Genomic DNA, 21,506 nt, shown 5'->3' on the forward strand with positions numbered 1-21,506 from the left:
TGCCATCCCATCCCATCCCCTGCCATCCCATCCCATCCCATTCCATCCCATCCCATCCCATCCCATCCCCTGCCATCCCATCCCATCCCATTCCATCCCATCCCATCCCATTCCATCCCATCCCATCCCATCCCATCCCATCCCCTGCCATCCCATCCTATCCCATCCCATCCCATCCCATCCCATCCCATGCCATCCCATCCTATCCCATCCCGTCCCATCCCATCCCATCCCATCCCATCCCCTGCCATCCCATCCCATCCCATCCCCTGCCATCCCATCCCATCCCATCCCATTCCATCCCATCCCATCCCATCCCATCCCCTGCCATCCCATCCCGTCCCATCCCATCCCATCCCATCCCATCCCATCCTATCCCATCCCATCCCATCCCGTCCCATCCCATCCCATCCCGTCCCATCCCATCCCATCCCGTCCCATCCCATGCCATCCCATCCCATCCCACCCCATCCCACCCCAGTTCACCCCCAGCCCCCCCAGGATCCCCCCCAGCCCAGGCCAGCCCGGCCAACACCCTCCTGCCCTTGCCCTGGGCCACCAGGAGCCTGCTCTGCTCCCACAGGGCCCTTGGCAGACGTTTCCATGTCTTTCCATAGGGAATCCAGCCGAGTTCCAGCCCCCTGTGGCTGCCAGGAGGGCAGGGGTGAGAAAAGCAGGATCTGGGAGCAGTTTGGAGATGGGGCTTGAAAGCAGCTGGTGGGGGAAGCCTCGTGCCCCTGGCTGGGGGTGCAGGGGGTGCCCCAGCTCTGCTCCCAGAACAGGCCGTGGCTCCGCAGGGAACGGGCTGGGCAGTGGCAGGTGGAGGGAGCTCAGTCTGACAGTTCATTCTCCAAGCCCACATGGCAAAGAGCAGCTACTAAGAGGTCCTGATGAGTGGGGACCTCTCCTCCTCAGTGCTCTGGAAGAGAAAATGCACAGCAAGTCAAAGGTGGCACAGCTGAATGGACCCCAGGCAGGGAAAGGGAAAGCTCTTGGCTCCTATTTGTAAATACAATTTCCTAAAAAAGCACCAGAGAGCAGGTGGCAGGCTGGGCAGGGCTCTGCTGGGGCACCTGACAGAGCAGGGAGGGCCAGAAGCACCCAGGGGGCACAAGGAGAGCTGTAAAGTGCTGGGTTACCTTTGCTTGCAGGAAAAGCAACTAAAGCAAAGCAGAAACCCATGGAATGCAGGTGTCCCTTTGATTTCTATCCCTCTGGGTGGGGTGGGAATGGCTGGGACAGAGATCAGCAAGTCCAACCCTTGATCCAACCCCACTGTGATCACCAGCCCAGGGCACGGAGTGCCCTGGGCTGGTGATCACAGTGAGGTTGGATCAAGACCTGGTGGATCCACAGTGGGGTTGGATCAAGACCTGGTGGATCCACAGTAGGGTTGGATCAAGACCTGGTGGATCCACAGTAGGGCTGGATCAAGATCTGGTGGATCCACAGTAGGGTTGGATCAAGACCTGGTGGATCCACAGTAGGGTTGGATCAAGATCTGGTGGATCCACAGTAGGGTTGGATCAAGATCTGGTGGATCCACAGTAGGGTTGGATCAAGACCGGGTGGATCCACAGTAGGGTTGGATCAAGACCTGGTGGATCCACAGTAGGGTTGGATCAAGACCTGGTGGATCCACAGTAGGGTTGGATCAAGATCTGGTGGATCCACAGTAGGGTTGGATCAAGATCTGGTGGATCCACAGTAGGGCTGGATCAAGATCTGGTGGATCCACAGTGGCGTTGGATCAAGATCTGGTGGATCCACAGTAGGGTTGGATCAAGACCTGGTGGATCCACAGTAGGGTTGGATCAAGACCTGGTGGATCCACAGTAGGGTTGGATCGAGATCTGGTGGATCCACAGTAGGGTTGGATCAAGATCTGGTGGATCCACAGTAGGGTTGGATCAAGATCTGGTGGATCCACAGTGGGGTTGGATCAAGACCTGGTGGATTCTCACTCAGTGCCACATCCATAGAAGGGATTGGGTTGGAAAAAACCTCCAAGATCATCCCTTGGTCCAACTCCAGTCCCTGTACCAGATCATGGCACTCAGTGCCACGGCCAAGCTCAGGTTAAAACCCTCCAGGGATGGGGAATCCACCCCCTCTGTGGGCAGCCCATTCCAATGCCTGAGCACTCCCTCTGGAAAGGATTTTTTCCTGATCTCCAACTTAGATGGCACCCACTGATCCAGAGGGGTGACTGGGTGCTCCACAGGTTGTCAGGCAGCATTCAGGGAACACCAAACACACCAGGCCACACTAAGCCCACAGCAACTACAAGGAGCAAACAGCCTCCTAGAGTACCCAGGTTACTCCCTAACCATGGTTTGTGTCATCTGACTCGCCAGTCAGGGTGAGATCTTGGCAGCAGCTTTCACCCTGACAGGCACCTGGATGCCAGCCTGTGATGTTGGGACAGAACTTTCACCAACAGATTGCCAAACTCTGCAGAGAAAGCCTCCTGCAGGCTGCTGTCTGTGAAATTCAGCTGTTCTGGCCATGAATTCCAAAGTAATTCTGCTGAGAACACTGACAGGCTGCCAACTAAATGTGCCCTCAGATACTGTGGGGCTTTGGCATCTCACCCTTCAGGGTCCTCTAGACAGGCTGCTTCACTTTTTCCTGCTGCTGGCAGGGGGTTGGGCACAGACACACGACCTGCCTTACCAGGCTCCTGAGATTAACTCCACTCCTTGCCTTTGGTGCCTTTATTCTGAGTCTATTAAAACTTCCCCTCCCTGGAAAGGGCATTTTAAACAAAAACAACATATAAAAACACGTGCAGGAAGTCACCAAACAGGTCAAACCAACCCCCCAAAAATGAAACACAGGCAGGTGGGCAGCAAGGAAGTTCAAGAGAGTTCTTACCTCTTCAGGTACAGCCCGGGACCTGCAGGCCAGCACAGTGAAAACAATCCCAAACACAACACCCAGGGCCATGATGACAAAGGGGATCCCAGTTACAACACTGGCTTCCAGCAGGACATGCCTGAGTTTGCTGGCAGAGGCCTCATCAATCAGAACACTCTGGAGCAGAGAGAGATGAAGAGGGGAAAAAAAAAGATTTATTTCTGTGCTTTCTGTAAGAGCAGTTTTGGGAAGGGCAGGGAAACAACATCCCCACAGCTCTCCACCACTGCTGCTTTGCTGACACACTGCCCTTCTAAGAATTCTTCCAGGGGATAGGGGGTCTGTATTTCCAAGGAAAATAGGGATTTTTAACTTTTGGATTAGGAATGGAACTACCACAGGCCTGGAATATCATCAAAACTAGTCCCCCAGAGTCCTGAATCCAAGTAACTCAGTGATGCAACCACAGCACAGGAATAGTCCTAAAAGAAGACTCAAACAATGACGTGATCTTGTGAGTTCCCTCCTCCTCACCTGAGCTTCCCCCTTTTCCTCATGGAAATGAAAATTCCTCATGGAATGAAAAGGAGGGTCTGACTGAGGCTGTTCTGCAGGGCTGAACTTAACACTACAGTCAACAAGCAGCAGGAGGGTGTCAGGTAAGAAGCAGCAGCAGCAGCTTCCCACCTACCACTGCATGAAACAAGGAGCAAAGCAGCATTTCCTTTGCTGGCTGGTTCCCAGGGGGTGTTTTTGCAAGCACAGACAACCCAGAGCTCTTTACCTCGTTCAGGTACATCACTGGGAAAATCAGTGTCCGGATGTTGCCTGTTTCACTGTGCAAGAGAAAAACAAGGAATTATGATTGGGCAAGTTTTCAACTTGGGGGTTGTGAAGAGAGATTATAAAAGAACAGTGAATGAGGAAAGTGTCCCTAAAACAACTCTGAGCTGCTCCTTTTTATTGTTGATTTTCACGTCCTTATTGGGGTAGAACAACCACAGTCTGAGGCGAAGAATAAATTCTGGATTTGGAGCAGGGGGATTTTTGGGACTTTTCTGGGGAGAGAAAGAGAGGGATCCACACAGAGTTCTTTGCTAACAGAGTGACAGATTTGTGCCAGGCAGCAGGAATGTGAGGCTTAGCTGGTGGTGGAGGTTACTCCTGTTTGTAAGACACAGGAACTATTGTCCAAGCACAGCAGCAACAATCCCTCAGCATTTGGCACAGTGGAATCCCAGCTCAGGCACAAGTGGTTACTGTGGCAGCTCCTGGGCACAAGGAAAGGAGGTGCTGCTGTTCTGAGAACACCACTGACTCTTCCAAGGGGACTGGGCAGACAAATGCTTGTTTTTCAGTTGGTACAGCCAAGCTGTACTCCTACCCCTGAGTAGGAGGAGTAGCTGCCACAGTGTGAGGGACAGGTAAATCCAGGTGTCAGGAAGACCCAGGATGAAGGGGACAGTGTTTCTGCACAGCTGCAGTCTGGGGACGTGGCCTCACTCTGGGACACCCAGAAATCCAGGCAAAGCACACTGGCAGTGAAGGAAAAAGGAGGATTTTTACTCACACATGACCTGGGATTGTACACTGTTCCCACTGGCAGGACTGTGCTGACTGCCAGAGCTGCAGGGCAAAGATTTCTCTCTCTGATACTAATGCACAGGCAAGACACCTCTCTCTGCCTGGTCCACCTGCCTTTCCTCAGTAGTGCCTTTGCCCTGCAGCTGCCAGACCTATTTGATCTGTGAGAAGAGAGGACACTGCCCCTGCAACTGAGACTGAGCTGCATTTCCCTCTCTCACCCCTGCTCCCTCCAACCAACATTGCACCTGCAGACAAACACTCTGAATACCAAAGGCCACCTGAGACATCCCCCTGGCAGCAGGGAACACTTACAAGAAATCAGGTATTTTTCTGACGTGAACATTGACCTGCATCCTCTTGGCTGCCCGCAGGACAAGCCCTGTCAGCTGGGGAGGAAAGACAGCAGTGTCAAAAACAAAGGGCACACATGAAAGAACAAGGACTGGGAGGAAACAGCAAGGACCTGGCACCAATACAGACACCCAGCAGCATCTGCACCAGAGCTCAGGAGGGGAACTATGGAATCTGCTCCTGTTTTAGCTGCACTAACAGCTTGGTGAGGCAGGGCACTGTTTCTGCACACCAGGCAGGTCATGGCTGAGCTTTTTTCCTTGACCCACATTCGTGTGTGTGGGTGTAGAGATCACTGTCCTACTGCTCTTAGCTGGGAGAGAATTCATTTTACAATCACAGAATCAGCTCAGTTGGAAAAGACCTCTGAGATCACCACATCCCACCCACCTGTGACCCAGACCAAGGCACCGAGTGCCACATCCCATCTCTGCTCAAACCCCTCCCTGACCAGCCCATTCCAATGCCCTGTCACTCTCTCTGTATAAAACCTCTTCCTGATGTCCAACCCAAACCTCCTCTGGTGCAGTTCAAGACTGTGCCCTCTTGTTCTGTTGCCTGGGAGGAGAGGCCAACCCTCAGCTTGCTACAACTTCCTTTATTGTGAAGAGTGAGGAGGTCACCCCTGAGTCTCCTCTTTTCCAGGAGCTCCCTCAGCCTCTCCTCATATGGCTTGTGCTCCAGTCCCTTCTCCAGCCCCACTGCCCTTCTCTGGACACACTCCAGCACCTCCACACCCCTCCTGACCTGCGGGGCTCAGCACTGGGCACAGCCCTCAGGGTGTGGCCTCACCAGTGCCCATCCAGGGGCAGAATCACTGCCCTGGTCCTGCTGGCCACACTATTCCTCATCCAGGCCAGGATCCACTGGCCTTCTTGCACACACTGGCTCATGTCCAGCTGCTGTCACAGAACTCTCAGGTCCCTTTCTGCCTGGCTGCTCTCCAGCCACTCTGTGCCCAGCCTGGAGCACTGCAGGGGGTTGTTGTGGCCAAAGGGCAGGACCTGCACTTGGCCTTTTTGAACCTCATTCCATTGGAATCAGCCCAACTCTCCAGCCTGTCCAGGTCCCTCTGCAGAGCCCTCCAGCCTGTCCAGGTCCCTCTGCAGAGCCCTCCTGCCCTTCAGCCTGTCCAGGTCCCACTGCACAGTCCTCCTGCCCTCCAGCCTGTCCAGGTCCCACTGCAGAGCCCTCCTGCCCTTCAGCCTGTCCAGGTCCCACTGCACAGTCCTCCTGCCCTCCAGCCTGTCCAGGTCCCACTGCAGAGCCCTCCTGCCCTCCAGCCTGTCCAGGTCCCTCTGCAGACCCCTCTAGCCTGCCCAGGTCCCCCTGCAGAGCCCTCCAGCCTGTCCAGGTCCCCCTGCAGAGCCCTCCTGCCCTTCAGCCTGTCCAGGTCCCCCTGCAGAGCCCTCCAGCCTGTCCAGGTCCCCCTGCAGAGCCCTCCAGCCTGCCCAGGTCCCCCTGCAGAGCCCTCCAGCCTGTCCAGGTCCTCCTGCAGAGCCCTCCAGCCTGCCCAGGTCCCCCTGCAGAGCCCTCCAGCCTGTCCAGGTCCCCCTGCAGAGCCCTCCAGCCTGTCCAGGTCCCCCTGCAGAGCCCTCCAGCCTGCCCAGGTCCCCCTGCAGAGCCCTCCAGCCTGTCCAGGTCCCCCTGCAGAGCCCTCCTGCCCTTCAGCCTGTCCAGGTCCCCCTGTAGAGCCCCCCAGCCTGCCCAGGTCCCCCTGCAGAGCCCTCCAGCCTGCCCAGGTCCCCCTGCAGAGCCCTCCAGCCTGTCCAGGTTCCCCTGCAGAGCCCTCCAGCCTGCCCAGGTCCCCCTGTAGAGCCCCCCAGATCCCTCCAGCCTGTCCAGGTCCCCCTGCAGAGCCCTCCTACCCTCCAGCACATCAACACTGCCCCCAGCTTGGTGTCATCTGCAAGTTTGCTAATGGTGGGTTTAATCCCCTCATCCAGATCATCAGTAAAGACATTAAACATGAGCCCAGCACTGATCCCTGGGGACAGCACCAGTGCCCAGATGCCAACAGGGTGCAGCTTCCCTGTCCAGCACTCTCTGGGCCCTGCCATGAGCCAGTTCCCAACCCAGCAGACAGTGCCCCTGTCCAAGCTCTGCAGCTTTTCCAGGATGGGAGACATTGCCTTCCCTGCAGCTGGGCAGCAGGCTGTGCTTTGGGATCTGGGATGAAAACAGAGTGGGTAACACGTGGATGTTTTAGTTATTGCTCAGCTGTGCTTGCAGAGCCTCAAGGCCCTTTGTGTTTCCCACAGTGAATAGGCAGAAGGTGGGTGAGAAGCTGGAGGGGACAGGGACAGGACAGCTGACCCAAACTGCCCAAAGGGATGTCCCTTTCCATCCAGCATCCTGGAACCAGTGCAGCTCCCTGAGGTCAGTGGGACTATGTCCATACACTCCACTTGGATTCACCTACAGAACCCTGGAACAAAGGCTGCACTTACAGGATTGATGTCCAGAAATGTCTCATGGTATTCCTTTCTGGGATGCATGCCCTGTATGTCCTCTACAAACTTCTTATCTGCTTGGTAGAAATGTGGAGCTGACAGAAATATTGGAGCACCTGGAAAGCGAGAACAGGAAGTCACCACCTAAAACACCGGGCAGAGCAGGACTGGGGGAATTCAGTGAGGACCCCAGAGCTGCTGCCACGGTGCCATTCCCGGCGGGCAGAGCCCGTTGTGGAGTGCCCCCCTGCCCCCAGGCTGTGCTGGGCACAGCCCACCTTGCTTGCAGACGCTGACGTTGAGCACGCCGGTGCCGGGGCAGTTCCCCGGCGGGACACAGAACCCGGCGTTGTCCGGGTTCACCGTGGTGTTGGCAAAGACCATGGAGGAGGGCACGAAGCGGTAGGTGGGCACGCCTGCCACGGCTCCTGAGCTGTCATACACCAGGAACAGAGACCTGCAAGGAAGCAAAGCCAGGCCCAGGTTTGGCTGGTGCTGAGTTTAGACTGACACACATCTAGTTTTGGATTGGTTTTGATCTTCACAGAGCGGGAAATGGGCCAGGGAGGGGACAAGGTGGAACAGAAGGAAAGGAAGACCAGGATTTTCTGCATCTTCCAACAGCATCAAGTCATGAATCTCTGAAGAGGGCAATTTAGGTTCTCTACAAAAGCAGGGCACAGAGGAAGATTTTGGAGGAAGGAAGGTTCATATAAATCCTTCCATTCCCCTCATTACTAGAATTGCAAGGCAGTCCGGTCTGTCCTTCCAGTCAACTTCCAAATTTTCCCCTTATCTTCATTTTGAAATAGCACATCCTTAACTTGCTGCAGATTGGGGGTTTTTGTTGTAACTCTCTCTCTCACCCCTCACCCCACAACTGTTAAATGAAATCATGGGAGGAAAAACACTGGTCTAACATCAAACCTCAAGAGAAATGGATATAAAAGCTTTGCTTTAAAGCCTGAGCAACACTGTTGTCTCCTCACCTGCAGAAATCAGAAGAAAAGATATAAATATTCTCATCTTTGCTGATCAGTGGGTGAAAGGATGTGCCATCTGTGCCATTGATCATGTTACACGTCTCTGTTGTCCACCAGCTCAAGGACCTGTAGGAGGCAAAGAGAGCAAGGGCTAAAAGATCCCTGAGCAGTGTCCAGGCAAAGCCAGCTCATGGCAAACAAAAATCAGACCTGCCCAGTGCTGAGCCCTCTTGCCTCAGCTCTGCTCACAGGAAAAGGGATTCAAATGGCTTTAAATTGCATCTGCATTGTCTTTAAACTGGTGCCAGGCAAGCAGGGGGCAGATTCTGAGACAGGCCACAGCACACTGGAAAACTTACTCTTTTCCTTTCCACTCCACAATCCTGGAGAAGTTCAGGTAGTTTGTTTCCCCACTCAGGAAAACATACTCTCCATCATCAGTTCCATTCATCTGCAAACAGAGACAGGAGTTCTCAGTCACACCTGGCTGGTCACTGCAGGGCTGGCAGGAGGCTGAGCTGCCATCACTCCAAACCCACCCCGGAGTGAGGGACTCCCCCTGAGCTCTGTGCAGCTCATGGAACTCCACCTTGAACATGAACAGGTGGAAGTGACTGGGGAAGATTCTTACACCTCCCAAGTGCAGGAGATCCACCACCAGAGGAGCCTTTTACCCCTCTGAAAACAGTCCCTCCAAAAGAGCCCTCAGCAAGAGAATAACCCCACAGAAAATTACAGCCTGAGCACTGCAGACATCTGTTATGGGTTCCCCTGGGTGGGCCTACATTTGGGCTCTGAAGTCTGGACTAGGCTGAAGCTGTCAGCTGACTTGAGCTGGGCTGAGCTAACAGCTGACCTCTTCTAGCCAGTAATTTTGTATTCCATACCACACTATGGCATCATCTCCAGGGCAGTAGGAACCAGTGTGGGAGTGGTTAAGGCAGTCGCTTCTCAGCCTCCTCTTGGGAGGACACACGATGCTGTCCCAGGGGGGATGGAGAGGACCAGGCCCACCACTGGCTCACAGGGTATCTCAGGAAAGTAAAATGTGTTGTTCTGGGTCTCTCCTTTCTGCTTGAGTTTGTCTCCCTGGGGAATAAGTCTTTTCTTAAGTAATGTGTAGTTAGGACAGTAGAATTTGTGTGTTCGTTAAGAAGTTGAAGTGGGGAACTTGTTGTTGCAAACTTGTGTGAGTGTATATTTGTACTCTCTTCTAATTGTCTCTTCCTTTCTGTGAAAAATATATGTAGATTTAGTATAAATGCAGTTTGAAGTGGTTTTTTTCTTTCCCCTCTCTTTTCCTCCCTTTCCCTGGTGTTAGGAGGGAGGCTTTTCTCTCCGTGCTTGGGGGGGCTGGCAGTTGCTTATCTCAAACCAAGACAACATCTCTGAGAAACAAGGAGTCCCCACAGCCCAAAATGACATGGGGACAGGAGCAGCTAACACAAAATCACCCAATTTTAATCCATTACAAAGGAAATCAGTGAGGAGATTTTTATTAGGGGTTTGCACAACCAGCCCCACAGGAAACAGTGGGTTTGTGCTTGGGAAGGTTATACCTGATAAATATAAGTGTATGAAACACTCACAGCCAGTGCCTGGACAGCCCCAGTGCAGGCACAGTGACCCTGTAAGAGGCTCCCCCAGGCCTGGCCACGTGGGTACCTTGCTGAAGAGCCCGAAGACTGGGTCGATCTCGGGGTGCAGGACGTGGATGGTGGAGAGCAGCCGGTCCCTGTAGCCCCAGAGCAGCTCGTGGACGGTGCGCACGGTGAACAGCGACTCCTGGTACAGCAGCAGCAGCACCTCCGTGGCAAACTGCAGAGGGGTGGCCCTGCTCCACTCCATGGCAGTCTGCCAGGGCAGGGCAGGACACAGCCAGGGTCAGCTTTACTGGGCAGGAACCCGTTCCACACACAGATATTGCAGCACTGCACGTGTTTCACGACGCTCACTTCTCCAAACTATCATTTCCTTTCTAGCTGACAAGTCACAATGTGTCTTTGAAAGAGCAGTAACAAAAGAAGGGCATTTCCCTGGGCAAACCAACCTGTGGTTCTTCTCCTACATCCCAGCCTAAGTATTGTGTTCAGTTCTGGGGCCCTCAGTTCAGGAAAGAGATTGAGGGGCTGGAGCGGGGACAGAGAAGAGCAACGAGGCTGGAGAAGGGACTGGATGTGTCACTGAGTGTCCTCTTAAACACCTCCAGGGACAGAGAATCCACCATGTCTTGATCCAACCCCACTGTGATCACCAGCCCAGGGCACGGAGTGCCCTGGGCTGGTGATCACAGTAGGGTTGGATCAAGGATTGATGATCTCCGAGGTCTCTTCCAACCCAAGTGAGAAGAGCAACGAGGCTGGAGAAGGGACTGGAGCACAAGTGCTGTGGGGAGAGGCTGAGGGAGCTGGGGGTGTTCAGCCTGGAGAAGAGGAGGCTCAGAGGTGACCTCAGCACTGTCTGGAACTCCCTGAAGGGAAGTTCTGGCCAGGTGGAGGTTGGTCTCTTCTCCCAGGCACTCAGCAATAGGACAAGGGGGCACGATGGGCTCAAGCTCTGCCAGGGGAAATTTAAGTTGGATATCAGAAAAAAATTCTTTACAGAGAGAGTGCTCAGGGATTGGAATGGGCTGCCCAGAGAGGGGGTGGATTCCCCATCCCTGGAGGTTTTTAACCTGAGCTTGGCCGTGGCACTGAGTGCCATGATCTGGTAAAGGGACTGGAGATGGACCAAGGGTTGGACTTGATGATCTCGGAGGTCTTTTCCAACCCAATCAATGCTATGATTCTGTGAAAAGAAGGGCATTTCTCTGGGCAAACCAAGCTGTGGTTCTTCTCCTACATTCCAGCCCAAACCCTGAGGCAGAGAATCCTCAGCACCACTGAGATGCCTGGGAGGAACTGAAAATAGAGTGCCTGCAACTTTCAGTGAGTTGAGTCCTGTCTACTACTATACACAGGGCATTTTTGTAGTCATTCATAAAATCAGACATTTTTGGGAAAGCTGGGGAAAAAGTAGAAATGACTGTGCCCTGCAACTGAAGTCAATTGCACAGGGATGGGGAGTAAAACCTCAGTCACACAGCCAAGTATTTGAGTACAGCCTGATTTCCTCTGGAGCAGTGACAGCTTCAGAGCTGCTTGTTCTCATGCTGTCCCTGCCTGAGACCAAAATAACGGTCTCTGCTCCCCACAAGGACACTTTCTTTCACCTTACACAGTCCAGGGGTGCATCTTTCATTGTACTCTGAGAGGTCCTTTTCAACCAGCTCTGTCTGAAGCTCCTCTGCTGTGGTTTTGTTTCAGTTTGAGAAGCAGATCTGGAGGAAACTTCTGCAATTTTGACAACAACCCCAAGCATTCCTAACCTCATTCAGCAGTCAGAGCTCCCCTGGGCATCTGACACCACTAACTCCCTGGTTTCACTTTCTCATGGGAGCCCAGCAAACCTGATTTCTCCTCCTCTCTGCAGAGGGTGCCACCTCTCAACACAAGAGAGAGGAACTAACACTGCAGAGCTGTGAGGGGAGGGAGGAATGGGATAAAAACCCCACAAGAGTCAAACCCAACCCTGAGAGCAGCACCTGCCCCACCATGAGCTGCCTCTCCTCTCTCCAGCCTACCACAAAGGCAGAGACAGGATGAAGGCAGAAGCTGCTCCTTCTGAAGTGTGTCAGGATGATTTCCACCAGGAATGAAGGAGAACTCACCACTGCAGGGATGTTTATTGTTCTGATCAGGTCCACTTCAGGATCTCCAACTGACTTTTGAGGTTCAAACACGTAAGTCTTTGGGTTCAGAGCAGACACTTTGGTCCCGTTGTCCAAAAACTGAACGTGGACTCTTGGTCTGTATTCCCTGAAAAACAAGAGAGTCTGTTCTCTAATCCAGTTAAACACAGCATTAACTGCAATTAACTTATGGCTATTGTAGTGCTTTAAGCACAGAAAGGGTGGGATTTTCAGTGTGTTGGGAGTAGATTCCCTCCCTGACACAAACTCCCTGTTGTGTCACTGTGAGCCAAGTCAGATCCATAAATGCCACCCCATGTGTTAATTCCATTTTACATTTCTGCCTCATCTTCAAACACCTCCAGGGAAGGAGAACAACTTTGGATGGTACAGAAGGATTTAGAGGCACCATAGATGGGACTGCCCTTGAAGCACAGCTGGAAAATGAAATCTTTGCCTCTTTGCTGCAGTTATACTTCACTCCCAACCAGATGCAGGCTCCATCTAAGTCTCACTGCCCTGACCCAAGAACCTTCCAGAATCTTTCTGCTGGATTCAAAGCACTTGGCACTAGGACTTTTGGGCTTACATGTGACATGACCACAGAAGAAGCCTGATTTTTGTTCTTCTCCTTGAATTCTCAGGCAGGAATCCTGGACACGACAGAAATTCAGCTGAATTTTTGCTGTGCACTGCCCGTGGCCTGGGAGGGTGCTGCTGTTCCTGCCTAAGCACTCAGCAGGATAGAGCTCAGGATTGCTGACAGACCAGTCCCATTGGCAAGAAACATCAAATGCTACCTGGTGGCCTGATGAGGAAGTCAGATCTTAATTACCCCCAAGCACATGGCAGAAGCATCACTCATTTTCATTGCCATTACCATTCCACGAGCCAGAAGTCTGTGGTTCTGCAGGACAGGCTGGCTCAGGCTCAGCAGGAGCCACACACACATGTCCCCAGCAAACCCCAAAAGGGAAATGGCAGAGGGCTGGCTGCTTGTGGCACTCACCAGAAGTGAAATCCCCTGCATTTCCTAAGCCTGCATTCACCCCAGGGGCTGGTGTTGCCTTTGCTGCCTGGGCAAACGTCGAGTCACAAGATGTGAGGGCGAGTGATTGTGCCAGACCTCGTGCTCTGCTGTTCTGCATTCAGTTCAGAGCCCAGATTCTACCCTGGCTGCCCCACATCCATGGATGCAGCTTTGTGACAGGCTGTGCCACTCTGGCTGTGCCACCCTGGCTGTGCCACCCTGGTGGTGTCACCCTGGCTGTGCCATCCTGGCTGTATCCCCCTGGCTGTGCCACCCTGGCTGTGTCACCCTGGCTGTGCCATTCTGGCTGTGTCACCCTGGCTGTGCCACCCTGGCTGTGCCATCCTGGCTCTGTCACTCTGGCTGTGCCATCCTGGCTGTGTTCCCCTGGCTGTGCCACCCTGGCTGTGCCATCCTGGCTGTGCCACCCTGGCTGTGTCACCCTGGCTGTGCCATCCTGGCTGTGCCATCCTGGCTGTGTCCCCCTGGCTGTGCCACCCTGGCTGTATCATCCTGGCTGTGACACCCTGGCTATGCCACCCTGCCTGTGCCATCCTGGCTGTGTCCCCCTGGCTGTGTCACCCTGGCTCTGTCACCCTGGCTGTGCCATCCTGGCTGTGCCACCCTGGCTCTGTCACTCTGGCTGTGCCACCCTGCCTGTGCCACCTTGCCTGTGCCACCCTGGCTCAGCCTTTCAAATTTCAAGCAGACTGGAAAGGCCCACAGAACTATTTCTGTTAAAACCCAACCCCTTCCCACCGTGCTTACCCACACTGGGTGCCCACCCCTCCTCAGCATCCCTGCCACCCAGCACCATTCTGCTCTGGCAACACTTGCAGCCTGACTTGGACAGCCATCTGTTTTATACCCCAGGGCTGGGACTGAGGGCATGGAAAGGGACAGTTGTGAAATGCCTTCCTAAAATAGTCCAGGGGAAACCTGAGACACATCTCCAGCTCTGGGGAGGAAAATAACACTCCCTGCTGAGGGATACAAGCAGGAGGCTCTCAGATATTAAAGACACAAAGCTGCAAATGTGTGCAAGACCAGACAACGTTCCAGTGTTCTTTGGGACTCAGCAGGCTGGGGCAGATAAGCAGCTTGCACTTTGTAATTAGTTATTTTACAAGCTGCCAATTCAACTTCCAGGATTTAAACCCAGCAGCACTACTGTGTTTTTGTTACAGGACCTGCCCCTGCACCAAGTGCTTTGCAATGTAAGCAGCTCAACACTGAGCTGCAGGAAGAGCCTCCACTGAGCCCTCCCACCTCCTCTGTCACTCACTGGATGTTTTTCCTCTGCTCGTCTGGCCCAGCTCACTCCCACAGCCTTTCCCAGCCACCCTGTTTGATAAGGACACGGAGCCATGGACTTCATGCTGTGGCATTTTAGGTGCTCTGCCACATGCCAAACCTAAAGGAATCCTTAATGCTTTGCTACACAGGGCCTGTGTGTGAGACTGGCTGGGCATTTATTCCCTCTCTGCCTCCCAGAGGGCTCCTCTCCTCCCCACCCACTGCTGGCAGCCTGTGCAGCCACAGGGATTAAAGGATCTGCTGGAAAAGAGGGCTCCACTTCCTAACTTTCCTCTGCCAGACAGAGCACAGCACCAGGGAATCCTGTCCACACATGTCAGGCAAAGCAAACAAGCCAGAAGCAACTGGAATGTGCAGCCTCCCTCCCTCCCTTTCCTCCCTCCAACAAACAATCCAGGAGGGCTGGGGCCGTGGCGTGGGATGCAGGGAAAGGCTCTCCCGGCAAACCAAGCTTAGGCTGGGCCTTGCCTCAGGCATGGCCCAACCCAGCCAGTTCACCACCTGCCCTATCCATCCTGCTGAGCTCCTTCATGGATAACATGGTGCAGCTTCCCAAGTCACAGAGGACACACGGAAGGGACTTGGAGCTAAGGAATGGCAAAAGAAGCTGGCAAAGGGGAGTGAGTACCAGCCTGTGTGTTCTCCTGCAGCTCTGTTAGCCCTGGAGCTGCTCCTATTTATCTGCCTAAGGACCAGTGTTACTCTACACACACCTGAGGAAAATCCTGGGAACTTGGAAGCTTGTGGATCTTTTCTCCAGCTCTAGTGGTTTATGTAACAGCAGGGATTTTGCCAAAGTACCACGTGGAGTTTGCCAGGGCTAAACAGACACAAGACTGGAATGCAGAGGAGACAAGGGAGAGGATTGTTGGCAGAGGCAGAAACAAAGCTGAGGTGTGGGAGGGAAGAAACTGCAAGGCAGGAGATGCTGCAGAGACCGAGGCTCCCACAGAGGCTCTCACTGTCACTCCCCACTATTTTCTCCAAATACCAACTGATTCTGATCACTTTGCAGCTCAAGGTGGAGTGCAGGTTTACAGTGAGGATTGGCTGAGGGAGATCCCAAAGAGGAGCACCCTCCAACTGTGTCCCTGGCCACGTTTCACCAATGTGGTTGTGCAACTTTGGCTGGGAACTAATTCCCGAGTGAGCAAGAGTCACACTTTTATGCAACACTCCTCTCCCCACACTCTCAAACATCACCCAACTGTTCTTTCCTCTCACAAGACAGCAGGCCAGGATGCAAACAGCTTCCTCTGCCTTCTGCAGCTGAGGAACAGCAGCACACCAGCAAAACCTGGCCCAAAATCTGACAGAAGTCACTGGCTAAGTGCCAGTGCTGTCTGGGTGGGGAGTGACAAAGCTCCCCTGGATAAACCTTTCCTCACACATCAACAGCCAGGTTTTCCCTTAGGGTGGAATCCCAAACATTCTGGATCCCTCTCTTTGGCTTCCTCACACACAACAGTTTTGGTGGAACCTGAAAACAGTGAGAGGGTCCTCCTACCTGTAGGTGTATGGTCCTATTTCCTCTACAAGAGGAGTAGCACCTTGCAGCACTTCCAGAGGATTGGTCACATTAAAAAAGTAGAACTGCATGTAGACTGGGGGGGGAGGGTCCTCCCAGGCTTCAAAGGTTTCTGTGCCATTTTTCAGTACTGTCCCCTGAAACAAGAGAACAGACAGATCAGCTGCTAATGCAGATGTTGTGTGATATTTACAGGAAAGGGAGGAATTCCCTGAGGTTCTGTCTCCAAAGCAATTAGACTGTTTTTCAGAGGGACACCTGCAAGTGATAGAAGTTTCTTTTGTGTAGGTAGGACTCATACCTTTCCAAGGTCTTGGAATAGGGCAGAGATTCTTTGCCCTCTGTCTTTAATTCCTGACTTTCCTACAGCAATGGCAGCACGTGCATCTCCAGACCCACACTCTGTCAGTGTGTTCTGTGACCACTAAAACGTGGCCCTACAGAAGGAAAGCTATAAATTTTATAACAGAAGCACTTGAGAAATGAAACACTAATTCCCCTACCCACCAGCAGATACATGTTACACAGAAAGTCACAACCACTCCTGTCATAACAGAGGTCTCAGCCCCTCATTTTACAACCATCCCATTTGATATAAAATTCACCCCACCTATAAAGCATCACCACCACCCAAATCAGGGCCTTTCACATGGTACTAACACTGGTCATAAAGGGCACTCTGGCTCACAGAGTGAACTTCCAGGAATAAGCACAAAGGAAACTCTGTCTTTGAAAACCACATCACCTGTAGGCGGAAGAAGGAGAGGGGGGGAATGATTTGCAATTAAATGGGTCTCATCAACACTTGTTTTTATTCTCCCGAGGAAACAAGTCAAATATTGTCAGTGGAAGCTCCAAAGCAGGGCAGGCTGGACAGCTGCCAGCTCTTGGTCACTCTTTGGCTCTTTGTGGGGTCTTATCAGCCACAGTTGCCTCAGGGCTCATTCCTGGCCTTCCCACTCAAGGAGAAGTTTTCTCTCCGTGTACACTTTAATTCTGAAGGATTAGATAAAGAGAAGACTGTTTCAAACTCATTGGCAGGAGCTTGGGATGGCAGCTCTACTGCTGAATGGCAGTGAAAGCCAAGCCAGCTGGTGGCACTTTGCACTTGCAGACTGGCTGCCCCTAAGGATTAAACCCCCTGAATTCTGTGCACATCACAGAAATTGAAGTATTTCAGAGCTGCATCAGATGGAGTCCCAAACCTGTCAAATAATGCAGTATGGCAGACTCTTTCCTTCTGATTTTCACCCAGTGTCACCAGGGCTATTGGGGTCTATCACATGATATTATGAGGACACCAGTGCTTCTCATTTCCAAGTGGAGCCCACTCTCATTCCCAGTGTCCCAAAGCATCCTCCCTGCTCACTGTGTGTGTCAGCCAGCCCTGAACTTGCAGCTCTCTCAGTCACTGCTGTTTCCCTGTCTTGACTGTTCTTCACACGCAGGAAATCAAAAGGGAGCTTTCCCACCTAAATCTGACTTGCTGGTGGCAATGGTGGGAAATGGTACTGAACATTTTTGGGACCTACACAGATAATTAAATTCCTTTTTGGCTTTTTTTTCCCTGCACCTCTAAAACATTTTCATTCCAAGATGTACTTTTATCTGTTCATCTATGACAGAATTTAATTGCAACTTTTTAAGGTGAACAGGTAAGTGTTCAGACTTGCATATATATATAAATATTAGTTTCTATTCATAAACTGCATATTTATTGCAATAAATGCACAAGCATCCACCCAACAGAGCACAAGGTAACATTGCTGGGAAGGCCTTTCTCCTGGGGGCAGCTGATTTATTCACTGTAGGTTCTTTCCCTTTGTTCTCTGGAGTTTCAGGTGCTCGGCCCTGGTAACAAACAGGTATTGGACACCTGATCTGGGATGGCACTTTAATTAAAAAAAAAAGAAAATAAAGCTGCAAACAAAACAAAGAGTAAGTTGACAAGACTTGAACAACTCCTGGGAGAGGTGCTCCCACTGTCCTTGTCACTACACATCTGCCCAGGGATTTAACAGGAAAAGCTGACACCAGGTTGGATTCCCCACTCTTCCCACACCCCTCCCTGTATCCAAGATCCTGCCTTTGGCTGGATGGGGGCTGAAAGCAGGTGCTGGGTTGGACACACAGCAGTTCCAGCTGCTCCAGAACACAGTCCTGCACTTGAGCTGCCCCTGAGGCTGCACAGACAGCCCTTCCCTGCCACCAGCTCTGCTCCAGGGTGGCTGGGAGAGCCCTCAAAGGAACAGGAACTGCTTGCAAAAGCTCAACTCTTGCCACACTTGAAAGGCACATTGAGATTTTTGTGTTTGCACGAGGTTTTCTAAGCTACACGCACAAGAGACAGCAGCTTTCCAGGCTACACACAGATGAGGAGGAGCTCACGTGCGTCCAAGCACAAGTGCAGAGCAGCCCGCTCAGCATTGCCGTGTGTGGATCCCGGGGAAGGCCAGCAGGGAGCCGGCAGGCACCGGGACGCCTCATTCCCAGCAATGCAGACAGGCTGGAGAGCAGCAAGCAGGAAAGGCCTGAGCTCTGGAAACTTTATCCTGCATGACTGAAAGGCCTGCTGAGGGAACACCAACTCGCCGTTGCATAACGCTGTTCCGGGGAAGGAGCTCGCAGCCGGCAGATAATGCGCGTAAGGAGGATCACGCCTAATTCCCGGCAGGATGGCAGAGTCCTTCCCAAGGGGAGCCGGGGCCTGGGAGATGGAGCTGAGCAGAGCTGTGCTCAGGAGCACAGGCACAGCTCCAAGTGTAAGCTCACTGCCAACCTAAAATGGCACTAAACCCGAAGTTAAGACAACACAGTTTGTGTGGTAGGAAATGCTCTCTGTTCACAGCCCAAAGGGAAGAACAGGAGGTTAGGGGATCACAGGTGATCTAGTCACCAGTTAGACAACAGCACTGGTCAAGTCCATTATTCTCCAAGCAATCCTGGCTTCTCTATAAGAGCTAAGATGATATTCCTCAGAACAAGCAGATAAGTAACTGTTCAATTACACAGGGAGTGCCTAACAGAGCTGTGACTCTTCTCACTGCACCACTGGATAAATGCACAGAGACACTCTGGGAAAGGAGCAAAAGTTCAGGCAGAGCAGGACCAGTGCAGGGCTGTGCCTTCACAGCAAAGCCAGGATGGGTATCCCCACACAAGGAACAGGGTGCAATGCCTCTCTGCCATCACCCAGCCTGGGAGACACCACGTGTTCCAGCCCACGGCACCTCTGGCTGTGCTCCAGAGCCAGCTGTAAATGGAGCAGCAGAACAGGCTGCGAGAAATCCATAACAGGAATGGCAAAAAGGAGGGGTGCTTTAGGTGTCCCCTGCTCCCCTCCATGTGCTGCTGCTCTGGAGAGGCCCTCTCAGCCAGCAAACTGCCTCAAGAGAGCTCATTTTTATGCACATTCACTCAATTTTCACTCAGCCCAGGGGCCAGTGCAGCCTGAGCTCCATCCCGAGCCCAGCCGGGCGGTGCAGGGCAGGCAGCGCTCACTGCCCGGGCTGGGGGGGCCACTGGGCAAGGGGGATGCTCCTGCCCACCCAACCACAGCTGCTGCACGGAGGGAGCCAGCCTCTCCTTCCCTCCCTCCCTCGCAGCGCTATTTTCAGAGGGAATAAACGGGTAAACAAGGACCGGGGCGGGACCGCGGCCGTGCTCTCACCTGCTTCACCTGCAGATCCACCACCGTCTGGAAGACGTGCGCGACCAGCAGGGAGATGCTGGCGATGAGCAGCGTCATGGCCAGGACCCCCACGGTGACGAGGCACAGCGACTTCATGGCTGCGGCTGCTGCTGCTGCTGCTGGTGCCTGACAACGACAGCCCGTGCTCCGCCGGGCTCCGGCGCCGGGGGCGGGCGGACACCGAGCCCCGCCTGCCAGCGCCGGGAGGAGCCGCCGCCGCCGCAGCCGCCGCCGCCGCCTCCGCCTCGCGGGATGCTCCTCTGCCGCGGGATGCTCTCCAGGGGAATGCTCTGCTCCCGGGGGATGCTCTCCTGGGGGGATGCTGTCCCAATGGGTGCTCTCCAGGAGGGATGCTCTGCCGGGGGATGCTCTTTCGGGGGTGCTCTCCCGGGGGATGCTTTTTCGGGGGATGTTGTCCTGGGGGATGCTCTCTCGGGGGTGCTCTCCCGGGGGATGCTCTTTCGGGGGATGTTGTCCTGGGGGATGTTCTGCCGGAGGATGTTGTCCTGGGGGATGTTCTGCCGGAGGATGTTGTCCTGGGGGATGTTCTGCCGGAGGATGTTCTCCCTGGGGGATGCTCTCTCGGGGATGCTCTCCCTGGGGGATGCTCTCTCGGGGGGTGCTCTGCCGGGGGATGTTGTCCTGGGGGATGCTCTCTCGGGGGGATGTTCTCTCGGGGGTGCTTTCCCGGGGGATGTTGTCCTGGAGGATGCTCTGCCGGAGGATGTTCTCCCTGGGGGATGCTCTGCCGGGGGGATGCTCTTTTGGGGGTGCTCTCCCGGGGGATGCTCTTTCGGGGGATGTTGTCCTGGGGGATGCTCTCTCGGGGGGATGCTCTGCCGGGGGATGCTCTCTCGGGGGGATGTTCTCTCGGGGGTGCTCTCCCGGGGGATGTTGTCCTGGGGGATGCTCTTTCGGGGATGCTCTCCCTCGAGGGATGTTCTCCCTGGGGGATGCTCTGCCGGAGGATGCTCTCCCCGCGGGATGCTCCCCCAGCTCACCGGGAAAGGCAGGGTGTATCCCGAAGTGACCGGGTTTGCTTCCTGCCCGTGTGCCGGGGATGGAAGTCGCCAGCGCGCCTCGCTCGGTGCATCGGCACAGGGATTTCTGGAAGACGCGGAAATGCTCTCCAGCCAGATCACTGAGGGAAACTTGTAGGTGATATGAAGCCTCTGGACTGAATTAGGCTTCTCAGGGATCGGATTCTGCCATAGCCCAATGCATTTCAGCTGCCACTAACAGAGTTAAGCCACTCCTAGGAAATAAATCAAAGCAATACACCCCTCTCTTTAAAAGCCAGTGGGATGCTGCACCTTCCCACCCATCGCTGCCAGCAGGAGGGAAAGACACCTGCACGGGGGCTTTTGCCAATCCTTTTCCATCAGGGCACAAAGGGAAGGAAAGCCCCAGCACACTGGGCTCCTGTGCCATCCCCGAGCATTTCCCAAGCCATGAGTCAGCTCCCTGATCCAGCATTTGCCCCAGCAGCAAATGGCCCATCAGGTGGATTTCCTGCTAGGATGGACTGAAACTATTTTCCTTTATAAATACTTCTTTCTGTCATTGTGATTGCAGTAACAGTGTTATGGCACTATGTGCCCTTTCAGGTAATTTTGCTTATGAAAAGCTCTGAGGTCACATTTCACAGTTGTTTGGAAAATCAGAATTTTTGTGGTTCCACCCATGCAGTTAAAAAAAAAAAAAGATTGTTCTGGCAGCTTGTTTTTGTTTAGATTCCTACTCCAGAGGGGTGTTCTTAGCCCTGTTTCATCATCATCTCTCAAAAAAATAATCATCAACTCTCCAAAAAACAAGCAACCAAGTCCATAATTAGATCTGGTTTTAAAGGCTTATTTAACTACAGCAATAGAATTCCCCCCTTAGAAGGAGTATTCCATGGGAACTCTCCCTCTGAAACCACAAACCTTCCCTTCCACCATAAAATATTGGCCTTTGGTGGGGAGCAGCTGCAGTGAC

General features: G+C 53.4%; 1 protein-coding gene across 3 annotated transcripts; it reads right to left on the bottom strand.

The window, feature by feature from the left end:
- Nucleotides 1-493: 493 nt before the first annotated feature.
- On the bottom strand, nt 494-19,703 carry SCARB2 (scavenger receptor class B member 2). 3 transcript variants are annotated; one of them, XM_071555349.1, is made up of 13 exons: nt 19,509-19,703; nt 15,818-15,975; nt 11,943-12,090; nt 9,899-10,087; nt 8,593-8,684; nt 8,240-8,359; nt 7,529-7,707; nt 7,248-7,366; nt 4,759-4,832; nt 3,644-3,695; nt 2,878-3,036; nt 2,677-2,747; nt 494-919 (listed from the first exon to the last, which is right to left on the bottom strand). In XM_071555349.1, the coding sequence occupies exons 1-12, from the start codon at nt 19,623-19,625 to the stop codon at nt 2,718-2,720; spliced, it is 1,437 nt and encodes a 478-aa protein (XP_071411450.1). In that variant the 5' UTR covers nt 19,626-19,703; the 3' UTR covers nt 494-919; nt 2,677-2,717. The 3 variants fall into 3 exon arrangements, with proteins under 3 accessions (XP_071411450.1, XP_071411449.1, XP_071411451.1); XM_071555348.1 differs by lacking the exon at nt 2,677-2,747; XM_071555350.1 differs by lacking the exons at nt 2,677-2,747; nt 2,878-3,036.
- Nucleotides 19,704-21,506: the final 1,803 nt, after the last annotated feature.

This window comes from Pithys albifrons, chromosome 5 (genome assembly GCF_047495875.1).
Source record: "Pithys albifrons albifrons isolate INPA30051 chromosome 5, PitAlb_v1, whole genome shotgun sequence".
Lineage (NCBI taxonomy): Eukaryota > Metazoa > Chordata > Aves > Passeriformes > Thamnophilidae > Pithys > Pithys albifrons.